The 14,478-nt window shown below is 55.0% G+C and overlaps 3 protein-coding genes across 4 annotated transcripts; 1 reads left to right on the top strand and 2 right to left on the bottom strand.

The window, feature by feature from the left end:
• Positions 1–26: 26 nt before the first annotated feature.
• Positions 27–3,175, bottom strand: MAF1 (MAF1 homolog, negative regulator of RNA polymerase III). The gene is made up of 8 exons (XM_081265680.1): positions 2,776–3,175; positions 1,883–2,009; positions 1,647–1,775; positions 1,409–1,574; positions 1,151–1,272; positions 950–1,069; positions 653–787; positions 27–527 (listed from the first exon to the last, which is right to left on the bottom strand). The coding sequence occupies exons 2-8, from the start codon at positions 1,963–1,965 to the stop codon at positions 506–508; spliced, it is 777 nt and encodes a 258-aa protein (XP_081121806.1). The 5' UTR covers positions 1,966–2,009; positions 2,776–3,175; the 3' UTR covers positions 27–505.
• Positions 3,176–3,414: 239 nt separating this feature from the next.
• Positions 3,415–8,532, top strand: SHARPIN (SHANK associated RH domain interactor). Its single transcript, XM_081265679.1, has 9 exons — positions 3,415–3,990; positions 4,277–4,451; positions 7,016–7,150; positions 7,221–7,362; positions 7,440–7,539; positions 7,622–7,775; positions 7,853–7,971; positions 8,060–8,188; positions 8,272–8,532. The coding sequence occupies exons 1-8, from the start codon at positions 3,796–3,798 to the stop codon at positions 8,177–8,179; spliced, it is 1,140 nt and encodes a 379-aa protein (XP_081121805.1). The 5' UTR covers positions 3,415–3,795; the 3' UTR covers positions 8,180–8,188; positions 8,272–8,532.
• A 920-nt stretch (positions 8,533–9,452) lies between these two features.
• CYC1 (cytochrome c1) lies at positions 9,453–11,845 on the bottom strand. Of its 2 annotated transcripts, XM_081266416.1 has the most exons (8): positions 11,684–11,796; positions 11,208–11,349; positions 10,910–11,106; positions 10,699–10,825; positions 10,456–10,613; positions 10,213–10,373; positions 9,849–9,949; positions 9,453–9,754 (listed from the first exon to the last, which is right to left on the bottom strand). In XM_081266416.1, exons 2-8 carry the CDS (start codon positions 11,214–11,216, stop codon positions 9,650–9,652), a joined length of 858 nt encoding a protein of 285 aa, XP_081122542.1. In that variant the 5' UTR covers positions 11,217–11,349; positions 11,684–11,796; the 3' UTR covers positions 9,453–9,649. The 2 variants fall into 2 exon arrangements, with proteins under 2 accessions (XP_081122542.1, XP_081122541.1); XM_081266415.1 differs by lacking the exon at positions 11,208–11,349 and having other exon boundaries at positions 11,684–11,845.
• Positions 11,846–14,478: the final 2,633 nt, after the last annotated feature.

Genomic DNA, 14,478 nt, shown 5'->3' with positions numbered 1-14,478 from the left:
GGCCCCGCCCACACGACGCACTGAGGTCCAGAATCACAGAAACTTTTATTGGAAACAAATGAGCTGCAGCAAAGTGACACTCAGTGCACACGGCCCACCTGGTGAGGTGGGGGGAACAGGTAGGCACCAGGGGCCACTGGCTCAAGACAGGAGCCTGCTTGCTGGGTCTCAGGCCAGGAGTGTACAGACCCAGTATGAAATACAAAAATAAACTCTGTGGTCCAGCTGTCCCTGCTGTGGCAGTCTGCTTGGGCAGGGCAGTCACTCTTTCCAGCAGGCCCCGTGCTGTCTAGTTCAGTCACAGCATGGGCAGTAGGAGCCTTCGAGGATGAGTGCACATCCACAGGCTGGAGCCAAAGGGCTAGGCAGATTTGGCCTTGGGCAGCGCCAGGACAGTGATAGTGCCCGGGTATGGCCAGCAGCTGGGGAGGCCCTGGGCCCCTCAGGTGGGTAGGTCCAGGCACTGGTTGAAGCTGGATGAAGCTGGGGCCTCTGCTTCTCTTCATCACATACAGATCACTGGGACCCTGGGCAAAGGTTGACATACAATGAGTTTGAGGAGCCACCACTCAGGAGACAAGGCAGAAGAGACCCTGACCTGGCCCAGGCACTAGAGGCTCCAAGGACTGGGACCACCACCTCCATCACATACCTGTCCTCCTCCATGGTGCTGGTCTCTTCAGCCCTGCCCTCACTGCCTCCGCCTCCACTCTCTTCCTCCACTTCTTCCTCCCCCAGTTCCATGTCCAGCTCATTGCCTGCTTCTGAGGGTGTGTAAGTGGAACCACTGGGTGGGAAGTGGGGAAACAATCTTAGGACCATCTGCCCCAGGCCTGCTGATGGCCCCAGGGAGGATGTCCAGGCAGCACAAAGTTGAGAACAGATGGGCAACCTGAGGAGATGGTGAGGCCCAATAGGAACTGGAGGAAGGGAGACAGGCAGCACCAACCTGATGGAGCGGCAGCTGAAGAAGACAATTCGCTTGAGCCGCTTGTTGTAGAAGAAATAATTGAAAGACCAGAGGCTGCCATCCTCCCCAAAGGGGTCCGAGTCTAGGTCTGGGTTATAGCTGCAGAGTAGGCCAAGACATAGTATGAGACTCTCCGTGTCACATATACCTAGGGGTCTACCTGTGAAGATACAGGCCCACCTGTAGATGTCACATTCAGCTAGACAGATCTCCTCATCCACTGCGTCCCACAGCTGCGGCTTAAGGGCCTTGAAGTCTTCCCGCACAGCTGAGAACAGGCTGCAGTTGACTGCATTCACCACCTATGGCAGGTCACATTGGGGCTGACAGGGGTCCAGGACCAAACAAGGCAGAGCCCAGGCTGATGTGGGAAAGGCAGTGGGAATGGCTGTGGGGTGGGGGAGTGGGGCTCCCTCCGGGCTCCCTCCCAGTCCTCACCCAGCTCAGGCTGGGCTCCCGGCTGAATTCGTGGCTTCGGGCTGTGCTGAAGTCATAGTCTGGCCTGAAGGACTCATTGAGTGTGGCAATCAGATAGAAGAGGGTCTTGCGACTGCACTTATCACTGAGGGGACCCTCATCTTCACCACCTTGGCTTTTGCTCAGTCTGCACAGAGACAAACATCAGCCTAGACTGCCATCCCACAGACCCAAAGAGGCAGGTCCTATCTCAGCTCACCTGCTGGGGCTGAGGCCCGAAGTCTGGGGTGGGGATAGTGCCTCCAGCACATGGGGCTGACCCTCCTGGCAAAACTGCTTGAACATGTGTTTGTCATCTCCTGCCATCTTACACGAGTAGCTCTCAATCCTATGGGATGCAGGCAGGAACATGGAGCATTCTGTCGCTTCAAGTTTCAACTCAGGGGCCAGGGCAGTGACCTCTGAGATGCTGGCCCCCAGAGCTTCCAGCCTCACCTGCCAATGATGTGGGCATCTCCAGTCTCTACTGTCAGTTGTGAGTTGATGGCCTCAAAGCTCGAGTTCTCCAACAGCTTCATGTCCTTGGGGAAAAGACTCCTTGCTCCAGAAGGGCTAGTGCTGCCTAAGGATATGGGAAGCGAGGTCACGGGTATCTGATCGTATGGGGCTCTACCTTCAGTCCCCTACTCCAGAGCTCTGTACACAACTGGGTCTAGCCTTTGCCCAGGCTTTGCACAGGCCTTCTCTCTCCTCTGACCTACTCCCAAACACTAAGGACTGGCTGAGAGATGAGATCCTGTCATACCAAAGCAGCAAGTCCAAGATCCAGCTCAGCCACACACCCCTGTATAACACAGGCTTCTGGGGCCAGGCTGGGGGACCTACCCCATCCTGCTCATCCTGGAGCTAAACGAATACGGTATTCAAGGCTTCCCTTTCCCATCCAGAGGAAGAGTGCCCAACGAATACGAGGATCACTTTAGCCTGCGAAGGGGTACGACTCCTGTAGTAGTCCTCAGGCTGGGCTGGGCTCCCCTCCATCCTGGGGCTCTTCCCCTATTCTAGGGTCTGCTTTTTGGCAAGGAGAGGAAACCTATAGGCTCCACCATTCTGCTCTGCAAGTACGCCTGATCTCTTCGGATAACAAGGAGCAGAGCGAGTTGCTACTGCCTAAGCAGCAAGCTGCATCGTTCGCCCGGTCGCGCGAGGGGGAACCTGCCAGGCCGCAGCAGAACTACAAGTCCCAGGAGGCAGCGCGTCGGGTGCGGGGCATCTGCCAAGCCGTGGCGGAACTACAAGTCCCAGGAGGCAGCGCGCCCGCGCCAGGCCCGCCGGGAGCTGTGGTTCCGGCTGCCCCGGACGGCACGGGGCACAGGACAGACACCCACCTGTATGGGCCTGGCAGATCGGGCCGGACCGGTCTGGTCGCTTTTCGTCGGTACCGGGGCGGAAGCAAGGCGGACTCCGCGCGGTGCGGCCTCCTCAGGGGCGGAAAGCGGCGCCGCGGCCTCCACTCGGGTCGCACTGTATCTGGGAGAAGCTCCGCGGCGACGTCCCGTTACTCCCGGCCCTGCCGGCCCATCCGGGTTGCCACCGCGACATAGCCTTGCCCCCCCTGCACAGCGCCCGCTCTCGCGACCGACCTGCTGTCGACCGCCACAGATCGACCCAGCGAGCGAGCGAACCTGCGACCTCCGCCTCCGGACAACAACAAGCGTCCGCCAGGCCCGGCCCCACGCCTCTGAGTGGCCCGCTCCAGCTTCGGAAATCGGGAGCGCAACTAGCCATTGGGGGCGGTCCCTGCCGCTCAGTCCTGATTTCCACTCCTGCTGGCCGTGGGCCCTGTCTGTCACTGTCCCGCGTACTAACCCACCTCCTCCCCGGCGCTCATTGGTCAGGAGCCCGCCTGCCCCGCCCCAGGGGTCCGCCCTGGTTCCTTGAGCGGCGCGGGCCGGTGGAGCGCGCAGTGTGGGCGTGGCGGGGCTGAGGTTACCAGGGGCGGTGGCCCGCTGACCTGGGCTACTGGCAAGTGCCGCGGACTTGCCTCCCTTCTCCATCCTGTCTCAAGAACGTTTCGGGCCAGGCTGTAGCCTACCCTCACCCGAGCTTTTGAGGCCAAAAGCCCGAGCCAGGCCGCGCTTCAGAGCCTGACACTTTGCCCCCGAGACCCGGCTCAAACGTGACGGCCGCGGCCGGAGGTGTCCGGAGGCCCTCGGGCCGTGTCCATCCCTCGGCACGGCAGGCGGATCAGGTTCCGCAGCAGCGCTGCCCTGCATCCCTCCTGGGCCCTGACGATCTGCCGTCCCCGGAACCCAGGCTCACGATTTGAGTTTCTGGCCGGCGGAGGCGCTCCGCAGCGCGATCTCACGGAAGTCGGCTCGGAAGACCTTGACCCGCCGGGTCAGGAGATGGCGCCGCCGGCGGGCGGGGCGGCGGCCGCAGACCCGGGCTCAGCCGCAGTGCTCCTGGCTGTGCACGCCGCGGTGAGACCGCTGGGCGCCGGGCCCAACGCAGAGACGCAGCTGCGGAGGCTGCAGCTGAGCGCGGATCCCGAAAGGCCCGGGCGTTTCCGACTGGAGCTGCGAGGCGCGGGGCCCGGAGCGGTGAGTGTGGACCGCGGCTGGAGCCCGAGACCGGGCGCCTCCGCTAGCCCGCAGCGTGCCCTTAAGCCGTTACTTTTCTTGGTTTGGTTGCCTTCTGGCCTGTAAAATGGGGATGGCGCTGGTTCCTACCTTACAAACTGTTGTGAGGATTTGGTAAGATAACAGGTGCAAAGGGTTTAGGACCGCGTAAGTGATCTAGTGATCTACAAATGTTTTCTTGTCTTTCTTTGATTAGCATGTGGTTCAGGGTGGGAATCCACTGATCCTGGACTCTCCTACTCCACAGGTCAGTCTGGAGTGGCCCTTGGAGTCAATCTCCTATACCATCCGCGGCCCCAGTCAACATGAGTTGCAGCCTCCACCAGGAGGGCCCGGAACTCTCAGTCTGCGCTTCCTCAACACTCAGGAAGCTCAGCAGTGGGCAGCCTTGCTGCGAGGTGCCACCGCAGAGGGACAGAATGGTCAGTGCCCTGGAATGAAGTATGGAGTAGCTCTGTCCCCCCAGGACTGGGTGGGGACAGTGATGGGAAAAGCTAGGGGCCTCGAAAGGCGCTCAGGAGGAAGAAGGTGAAAGAAAGAAAAGGCTGAAGAGCTGGAGCCTGGATAGACTAGGGTGGAAAGAAGAGCAAGTAGGACTGCAGGACCCTAGTGAGTTCAAGAGCAATAGTGGTATTTAGCAGAGTGACAGGCTCAGATTGAGACTTCTGCAGTAGGATGGGTTTGTGCAAAGGACAGGAGAGGATGATTCCAGAGAGTTTTAGGAGATGGAATTAGCTAAGTTTCATGGTCATTTAAATAAAAGAGTTCAAGGGCTGGGATGTGGCTCAGGCGGTAGTGTGCTTGTCTGGCATGCCTGCGGCCAGGGTTCGATCCTCAGCACCACAAACCAACAAAGATGTTGTGTCCGCAGAGAACTAAAAATAAATATTAAAAAAATTAAATAAAAGAGTTCAAGACTGAAACATGGGGGCTGGGGCTATAGCTCAGAGGCAGAGTGCTTGCCTAGAGTGTGTGAGACACTGGGTTGGATCCTTAGCACCACATAAAAATGAAACAAATAGGGTCTGGGGTTGTGGCTCAGAGGTAGACACTTGTCTGGCATTCCTGAGGCACTGGATTCCATCCTCAGCACCACATAAAGTAAAATAAAGACATTGTGTCCACCTATATGTAAAGATTAAGTTAAAAAATAAAGGCATGCTGTCCATGTACAACTAAAAAAAAAAAAAAAAAAAGGCTGAAACCAGGGGCCAGGTAGTGCAGGGCTCCTAGACAGGGCCTATTTAAGAGGGCATGGATGTTCTGGGTTCATTATTATTATTATTATTATTATTTTAGTTGTAGATGGACACAATATCTTTATTTATTTTTATGTGGTGCTGAGGATAAAACCCAGGATCTCACACTTTCAGGGCAAGTGTTCTACCACTTAGCTATAGCCCCAGCCCGGATGTTCTGGGTTCTTAAAACATCTTGGCTGGAGTTGGGGCTCTAGATAGGTCAACCAAGTCACTAATAAAGAACCTTAAAGAGAGAGGGCTGGCATGCAGAGATTGCCTTAGGGCAAGAAAAGAGAAATCACAAATGGTATAGAGGAAGACAGCCAGACAGTGTTATTCATAAGAGGCCCTGGCAAGTCAGCTTTGGAAAAGGGAGACAGCACTTTTCAGTCATTCATTCATCAGTATGTGTACCAGTGCCTGCTCTGTACTGGGCACTTATTTAACATGAATAAACCTCCACCCTCTTGGAGGCTGCATTTCTACATGGGAGACGTGAAGTAAGAAAATTCCTATTAGACAGTGGAGAGAGTCAGTGCTGGAGCTAGGAGGGAGGGAACACTATTTAAAGTAGGGTGACAGGACCAGGTGCAGAATAATCCCAGTGATGTGGGAGGCTGACAAAGGAGGATGACAAGTTCAAGGCCAGCCTAAGCAGTATTTCATTTATTTTGAAATAGTGGGACCCTATTTCAAAATAAATGAAAGGACTGGAGTAAACAGAGGTGGCAAGGAAGGCCCCCTTGAAAGGGTGACACTTGAGTAGAATTTGAAGATAAGTCAGTATCTAAGAAGTGGGTTGGATTGTGTTCATTAATTAGTCAATTAATCAACATTAATTTATACAGTTACTATATACCCAGCTCTAGAGATTGTAGTTATTTGTATGATCATCTATTTAATACTATCTCTTTCTTTACAATATATGTTCTATACAGAAATGCCTGAGAATATCTTGTCTACCTCTGAATTCCCAGTACCTCATATATATTATTAGATGCACAATAAACATTCGTTGAATGGAAAAAAAAAAAAAGAATTTGAAGGTCATAGCATGAGCCTTGTGGTCTTAGGAGCAGCAAATACAAAAGCCCTGAGGGGAACATATGCAAGCAACCCTCAAGACACAAGCACAGGGCTGGGTGCTTGGAGGACTCTACTTATTTTAGTGGGATAAACAGTTCAAGAAGTCAAGGGCCTGAGGCCATCAAAGAAGCTGCGTCAGCACTGGCTGAGAACCCCCCCCACCCCCCACCAATTGCAGGGAGCGAGCCTTAAGTGGGAGGTAGGGAGAGAGCAGTCATGTCCAGCTACGTATCTTCACCATCACCCTTGAAAGGACAGTGTGTTCTGTGCAGAAGGGCTAGCCAGGGGAAGGGAGATCAGTGAGGGCAATCACCAACTACAAGGCTACTGTTGGGCAGGAGGGGGAAGGCCCCCGTCTGAGGACCTGCTGTGTGGAGGAAGGGCACCAGCAGGACAGGCAACAGAAGAGTTCAGAAAGACTCCAGGTCCCCAACAGGAATCCAGGGCAGTTCCAACAAGTCAGGCAGGGGGAGGGGCCCTGAGCAGGGACCTCTCAGGGGTTTTTAAGGGCAAGCTAGGAGGGGGAGGATTATTTTGAAGTGTAAGCTGAGGTAGGGCCTGACATGGGCAGTGATGAGGAAAAAGACAAAGGTCCTAGAAACTCCAGGGCAGAGAGGCTTGGGCAGGGGCCAACAACCACTTCACATTTTCCCTCCTAGGCAGTGGCAGCCCGCTTCTAGCCCTGGGCCCAGAAACATGTCCTGTTTCCTCACCCAGTCCCCCTGTGGTCCCAACACTCAAAGTGCCCCAACCTGAGGTGGATCTTCAGAGCCCTGGAGACTTGGTGGAGAAAGGTAAGGACAGCCAGCCAGAGGGGTCTGAAGGAAGTGGCTGGTGTGATTTTGACAGCTGTCCTCCCTTTAGAAGAGCTGACTGGGCTCCTGGCCCAGGCCATTGCAGGTGGGGACGAGAAGGGGGCAGCCCAAATAGCAGCAATCCTGGCCCAGCGTCACGTGGCCCTCAGTGTCCAGCTTCAGGAGGCCTGCTTCCCGCCTGGTCCCATCAGGTGAGGCCTGATCCTCATCTTGCCCGGCTGATCTTCTCAGGTTCCCCAAACAACCTCTGACCTACATTCTGACCCAGGCTGCAGGTCACAGTTGAAGATGCCACATCCGCTGCATCCTCTGCCCACATCTCACTGCAGGTCCACGCTCACTGTACCATCTCAGCTCTCCAGGAACAGGTGAGCATGGGGTCCAGAGAGCCCTGTAGTGGTGGTGGGTGATCCTGGGTGACACTCCTCAGCCCTGATGCTCTGACCCTAGGTGTTCTCAGAGTTCGGTTTCCCACCTGCTGTGCAACGCTGGGTCATTGGGAGGTGGCTGTGTGTGCCTGAGCGCAGCCTTGCTTCCTATGGGGTCCAGCAAGATGGGGACCCTGCTTTCCTCTATCTGCTCTCCACTCCCCAAGAAGCCCCAGGTTGGTCCTTGATGGGGGTAGGTGAGGGAGGTGGGGTGCAGCCCAAGATAGTCCTAAGCCCCTGTCCTCTGCCACAGGATGCAGCCCTCAACGCTTGCAGAAGATGGAAGGGGAACTAGGACGGTTCTTTCCTCAGTCATTGGGGCTGTCCCGTACCCTGCAGCCAGCCAGTTCCAGCCTCCCCGGCCCCCTTCAGGTGGACAATGGGCATGAGTGGGCAGTGGGCAGGGATTGGCTAGGCACACTAGAAGTGAAGAAACAGCAATGGTCTTCCACCTCCCTAGCCTGGCTGGTCCTGTCCTTCCTGTACCTTCATCAATGCCCCAAATCGCCCTGGCTGTGAGATGTGTAGCACCCAGAGGCCCTGCACCTGGGACCCCCTTCCTACATCGTCTACCCAGTAGCCACCAAAGGTACAGGAGGTGGGGTGACTGGAGGAGGGGGGTGCACACAGTATAGAACAAGCAGGAATGATCTCCCCCACCCCCCCTTACAGAACATGGCCCTTTCCTGGAAGGCCTGAATGCCTGGACCATCACCTGATCTCAGGAGACCTCTGCTGGCTGCTCACTGGGGACAGACAAGAGGGTTGCAGGGAAGAGTTATAAGTTAGACACAAAAGGGGCTGGGATTGTGGCTCAGCGGTAGAACGCTTACCTAGCACGGAGGCCCTGGGTTTGATCCTCAGCACAACATAAAAATAGATAAATAAATTAAATAAAGGTATTGTGTCCAACTACAACTAAAAAAATTAAAAGTCCCAGTGTCCCTTCACTGTGTCTTGGTGCAGAGCTGCCCCAGCCTATCCAAGGCTGCTGGGAGAAGACAAGACCGAACCTGGCCCTCATTAGTCAGTCCAGGTATCTGCTAATCACAGGATCTTGGCACTTAGACCTCTTCCCAAGCCCCCCAGATCTTCAGGGGTTCTCCTAGCTGCTGAACACTGGGATAGGGTCGCTGGGGGCTCCATGCACTAAGGCGAATCCTATAAGCTCTACCTCTACTGCTGTTTATCCTGGCTCCCCAGACTCTGGCCACCACTCCCTCCAGCCAAGATAACACCAACATGGGTGTTTTCCCTCCCCACTTAGGGACAGGGAAGCTCAAGCACTGGGAGTCCCAAGTCAGGGTATTGTGCTACTGCTGGTTCATGATGCCTTGACCTTCCTGCCACAGGTACAGGACTACATGAGCCCACTCGGCTCTCCTGTGGGCTGCCAGGTGCCATTCCATGATGAATACCCTCATACCTCCACATAAATCCTCAGTGTGACACTCAGCGTTCCAGCTGAGAGCAAGGGGATGTCCCAGGTACCCTCTTCTGCCTGTCTACTGATTTACCAATATGGCTGTCAGCCATCCCCCTCTTCTTGGCCTCGCCACTCCAGGCCTCGCCAAAGGCTCCCTGACCCTCTTGAAGTAACCAACAACCTGACACTCAGTAGTTCCTCCCAGCAGGTCTCTGAGATTCTGGGCCATAGCCAACCTGGCCAAATCTTTTTCATCCCTGTTCAGGAGACAACCTACTAAGTGCTACTACTTCCTCTCACAGCCTGTACCCTTTCTGTCCCAGATGAGGACAGGACTGGGACTTCCTGGGAGCGCTGAAGGTATTTGAGTCTCAGTCCCAGAGTCCTTTGCAAGACTACACTCTTGTCAGATAAAAGTTCAAACGTGTATGTTGAGAAACTTAATTTATTCCCATGATGAGGCTAAACGAAATCTGGAGCCAAGGCCGAGTCTCTTGCCCACTCCCTCATCCCAGATGAAGAGGGGCCGGGCCGAGTGGGCCAGGTAAGGCCTGAACAGGCCTAGGATGGCTCCTGGGCTTGAGGGTCTGTTCAGGCAAGATGGCAAGTGGATGCTGGACAGGGTCACTTGGGTGGCCTATATGCCAGCTTTCGACTCTTCAAGACTGACCACTTATGCCGCTTCATGGCGTAGATCAAAGGCAGCAGCAAGCCCATCATCATCAACATCTGGGGACAAAACAGGCTCAGTAAAGGGGGCTAGGAAGGATCCTTCCCAACCGTTCTCCCATACTCACTGTAGCCCCCTTGCCCAACCCTTCACCTTGAGTCCCATGCGTTTGCGATGGTCATGTTCTGGCTCAGATGCCCAGCGCAGGAAAGTACACACATCCTTAGCTACCTGGGACATGGTAGCTGGAGTACCTGGGCCAAGGACACATAATGAAAATTACCTTTTGGGGCTCATGCCCAACCTGGGGTAACCCTCAGTGCACTCTGTTCCATGGAGGTAGAGACTGACCTCTACCCAAGGTTTCAAAGGGACAGGAACCCCACAAGACTGTGAAAATCTCCTCATGCATGCACAAAACACCCCAGCCAAGAAAGGGGCAGGATCTCTCAGGCCCAGAAATATAAGGCAAGCATCCCTGGGGGATGGGAAAGGGTTCACGGTGAAGGACTCTCACCATCATCAAACTCCAAGACATCGGTATAGATGGGAGGGGCCATGGCGATGGCCTGGCCAGGGAAGTAGGGGTTGAAATAGAGGCCTTCTCGTAGAGACACGCCAGTGGGTGGCTCACAGTATCCCGTGAGCAAGGAGAAGACATAGTCCTCACCACCATGCCTGGAACCAGATTCATGGCTTCTTAGTCCCTGACAGAAGTCAGTTCCCCTCTCCAGTTCCACCCTGTGGGCAGCCCCTTTACCTAGCTCGAATGATATAACTGAGGTCAGGGGGCAAGGCTCCATTATTGGCAGCCCTGGCAGCCTCAGGGTTGGGATACGGTTTGGGGAAGAAGTCAGACAGCTTCCCTGGCCGCATGAACATCTCTCCATCCTCATTGGGGCCATCCTGGACCTCCACCTGCCACCAAGAGCCTCATTACAACCCTGCCATCACATCACAGTGGGAGCCCCAACCCTTAACACTCTGTCTCCAGGTTCCACACCTCTTCAGCTAGGGCCTTAGCTTCATCCTCAGTGTAGCACACGCCCACCAGGTGGCGGTAAGCCACGTAGTCCATGCTGTGGCAGGAAGAGCACACCTGCTTATATACCTGGAAACCCCTCCGGATGCTAAAAAGAGAGAAAGTTTTAAGGGAACTGAAGATTCCATTCCACCCAGAAAACCCCAGGCCAGCAAGCCGGCCAGCTGCGCACCTGGTGTGGTCCAAGGAAGAGAGGAGGCCACGGTGAGACCACGGATAGCTGGGGGGGTGCAGCTCCAGGTCACTGGCATTCACAGCAGAATGCAGAGCCACTGCCAGCCCTGCACTACCCGCCGCCAGCATGCCCAGCGCTGACAGCATCACCTTCCGCCCGCGGGAAAGGCCAGACTTCGAGGACAAGGATACTGCCTGCAAGAGCCCCGCTCAGCGCCTGCCAGGACACCACCCGCCGGGCTGGGGATCTGACTAGGCGCCCACCTCTCCCACTCTTCCACCCAGTACTGGCGCACCAGCATCATGGCCTGCGCGCTGCCCACCGCATCCCTCTCCGCTGCCGACCCCTGGGCCGGGATTTGACTCTGAGGAGGTGGTGAGGAGTGCTCTTGGATCCTGAGCCGGGGGTCAGGCCGTAGTGACCAAGGTCACCGGCAGCTGCCGAGGTCAGGCTAGAGGTTACTTCAGGACGCGGGCCCAGTCTGGACAGCGTGCGGCGGGAGCCGTCCCAGGCACGCCCTGAGCACGAAGACCCCTGCCCCGACCCTCGCGAGCCCGCCCGCCACCCCCGTGCCAGGTCCGAGGCGCCCTGCTGCTCCGAAGCGTGCGCAAAGCTCCCGGGCTGTGCCGACCGGCAGCAAGGACCTGGCCCCAGGGGGACGTTGCGTACGGGCCCATCTCGCCCCGCTGGCCGCGCGCGCCCGGAGCCTCCCCGCCGTGACCTTCACCGGCTGCGGGGCGCGCGAGGGCCAGGACCCGGGCCAGCGCTCACCTGAGGCGTCCGCAGGGGGAGCTGCCCAGGCCGTGCGCCGCCCAGCAGCCTCCGAGCATGTGCGCCCGGGAGGCCCGCGCCCCGAGGGCCCATCACCGCCCCGCGAAGCGAAGCCGCCGCCGCCGCCGCCGCCGCCATGTCGGCCCCCTTCAGCGCGGCTGACGCTCCCGTCGGCCCCTGCGGCGCCAAGCGAGCTCAAACCGCGCGAGAGCGGGGCCGGGGCGGGGCCAAGAGCTGTCCGTCAGGGGCTGGGCCCCACCTCCTGGCGGTCCTCTGGTTGCCGTGGAAACCGGGGGTTGGGCGGACCCCGGGGTTTCCCGTGGTCAACACCACGCCGGATTTCCACTGGGACCCCGCCCCCTTCCGCTGCCACAGCTCGTGGACCCGGAGACGCCGGCGGGCTTGAGAGTATTCCCGTCGCGCACGACGGCGGTGGGGACCCTGCCTTTCCCGCTGTGCTGGGCAAACCTGAGACAGGACCGAGCTTGCCAAGGCAGCTCCGCGCGGGCCTCAGGCTGGCCCCCGCCTGGAAGCGGCAGGCGCAGCGCGAGGCAGAGGCCTGGGGTCAACGCCCACGCGTGCGCCCTTGGCTGCTCCTGTACTTGTTCTGCTACTGTGCCCCAGCAAGTGCAGTAGTTACCAGCAGAACAACCAAGGGTCCCTCGGGAAACAATCGTCAGCTGAAGTTGTCCTTCTCCCCGTATAAAAGCAAGGCAAAAAACTAGCATAAGCTGTCTGAATCAGCTTTTTCAGAATTCTAGAAATTAACCAAAGGCTCCCCTACCCCCAGCATCCCAGAGTGTGTGTATTCAAGAAAATAGGTGACCAGCAACAAAAAGTTACCTTGGTAGTTTTCCTGGTCCAGCTGTGGTCACAGTGGCAACGTTGGAACTAAGACCTCACATCCCTGTTACTGGAGGGAACAGAATGCCCCATTCTCAGAGAACTGTCATTATTTTACTTGTCTGATGGATTTCTGGAAGGCCCCACTTACAAGGCTCACTGAGCACCAACCCAGCACAAACAGCTTCCTGGGGTTGTTAGTGGACAAATGTAACTTTGCAATTACCCAAGGTGATGGATAACAGCTGGAGTTCACAATAAATTAAACAAAAAACTTAACAGGAAAAAGCAAGGGTCCAGATATGTTCACAGGGGCTTAGAAAATCCAACATACTTCCAGGAATATAGGTCACATAAGTAGGCTGGGGTCTGAGGAAAAACCTGAAAAGCCCTGAGATCTCACATCTGGCTGACATTGGGGCTCCTTGTAGAGGAAAGTAAATGCTCAGGCAGAGTAGCATGCTGTCTGCTGAGTGCTGGAGTCATGCTATATCGCAAAGCCACTTAGGAAGGAAAGGGAAATTCATTGTTTCCAGGTGATTAAAGAACTCTCTGTCCAATGATTAGCTGAACACTAAGGAGAGACTTTAGTAGCCATACATGACAACTCAGGCTTGAGAGAATTAGTTCAGAAAGATCACTAAATAAACACAGCTACTGGGCTGGGGTTGTGGCTCAGTAGTAGAGCGCTTGCCTCGCACATGTGAGGCTCTGGGTTCAATCCTCAGCACCACATAAAAATAAATAAACAAAGATATTGTGTCCATATATAACTAAAAAAAATTATTAAAAAAATAAACACAGCTATCACAGCAGCAGTAACAAAACCTAGAGAGAGGAATGAAATCTGATCTCCAGAATTGCCATATTATGTTTACACAGTCCTCCTTCCACCTGGCTTTCTGGGTCCTAGCTGAGAAATACAGAGCACCTTGATGCTCTGACATCATATTTTCCCTGCAGGCCTGAACCCAAGCCAGGGCCTAGAGTATTCCCAGGTGATGGTAAAGGTGTTTAAATTGTTGCTCCAAAACACTGGGAGATTGATGCTATTGCTAAACTCACAAAAATTAGCTGAAATCCTGAGCAAAATCCATTCAGCTCTCACATTAAACGCTGTTAGGCTGGGCACAGTGGCACATGCCTGTAATCCCAGTGGCTCAGGAGGCTAAGGCAGAAGGATCATGAGTTCAAACCAGCCTCAGCAAAAGCCAGGTGCTAAGCAACTCAGTGAGACCCTGTCTCTAAATAAAATATGAGAGGGCTGGGGATGTGGCTCAGGGATGGAGTGTCCCTGAGTTCAATCCCTGGTACCAAAAAAAAATCCCTGTTAGACTCCCTCATTGAGAACACACATGGGTAGAACACCCTTCATCTTGCTATCTATCACAAGCCCCTTCTGTGCATAAGTTCCCCTAATAAATGCTGTGAACTGCTGACATTTGGGTTTTTTTCTTTGGAATCCCACCAGACCCCAACTATGAAAGTGTTTTTGCACTGTGTTGCAGGAACTCCCCTACTGCCTTTTTTTTTTTTTTTTTTTTTTGTACTGGGGATTGAAACCAGGGGCCCTTTACCCCTGAGTTACATTTTCATTTTTTATTTTGAAACAGAGTCTAAGTTATTAAGGGCTTCACTAAGTTGCTAAGGCCTCAAACTTGAGATCCTCCTGTCTCAGCCTCACAAATTGGGATTATAGGAGTGGGCCACCAAACCTGGTTCCCTGTTGCCTCTTTTAAAATTATTCCAGTGATGGATTTGATCAGACAAAACAATGTTATTTAAAATATTCAGTGTTTGGGCTGGGTTGTGGCTTAGTGGTGGAGCGCTTGCCTAGCATTCGTGAGGCACTGTGTTCAATTCTCAGCACCACATATAAATAAATAAAGGTACATTGACAACTAAAAAATATTTTAAAAAAAATAAGAGGGAGTGTTGGGGCTGGAGTTGTG

Source organism: Spermophilus citellus (assembly GCF_964194105.1).
Source record: "Spermophilus citellus genome assembly, chromosome: 14".
NCBI classification, from domain to species: domain Eukaryota; kingdom Metazoa; phylum Chordata; class Mammalia; order Rodentia; family Sciuridae; genus Spermophilus; species Spermophilus citellus.
Note: the sequence above shows the minus strand (reverse complement) of the source record. Positions and strands in the feature narration are given on the sequence as shown.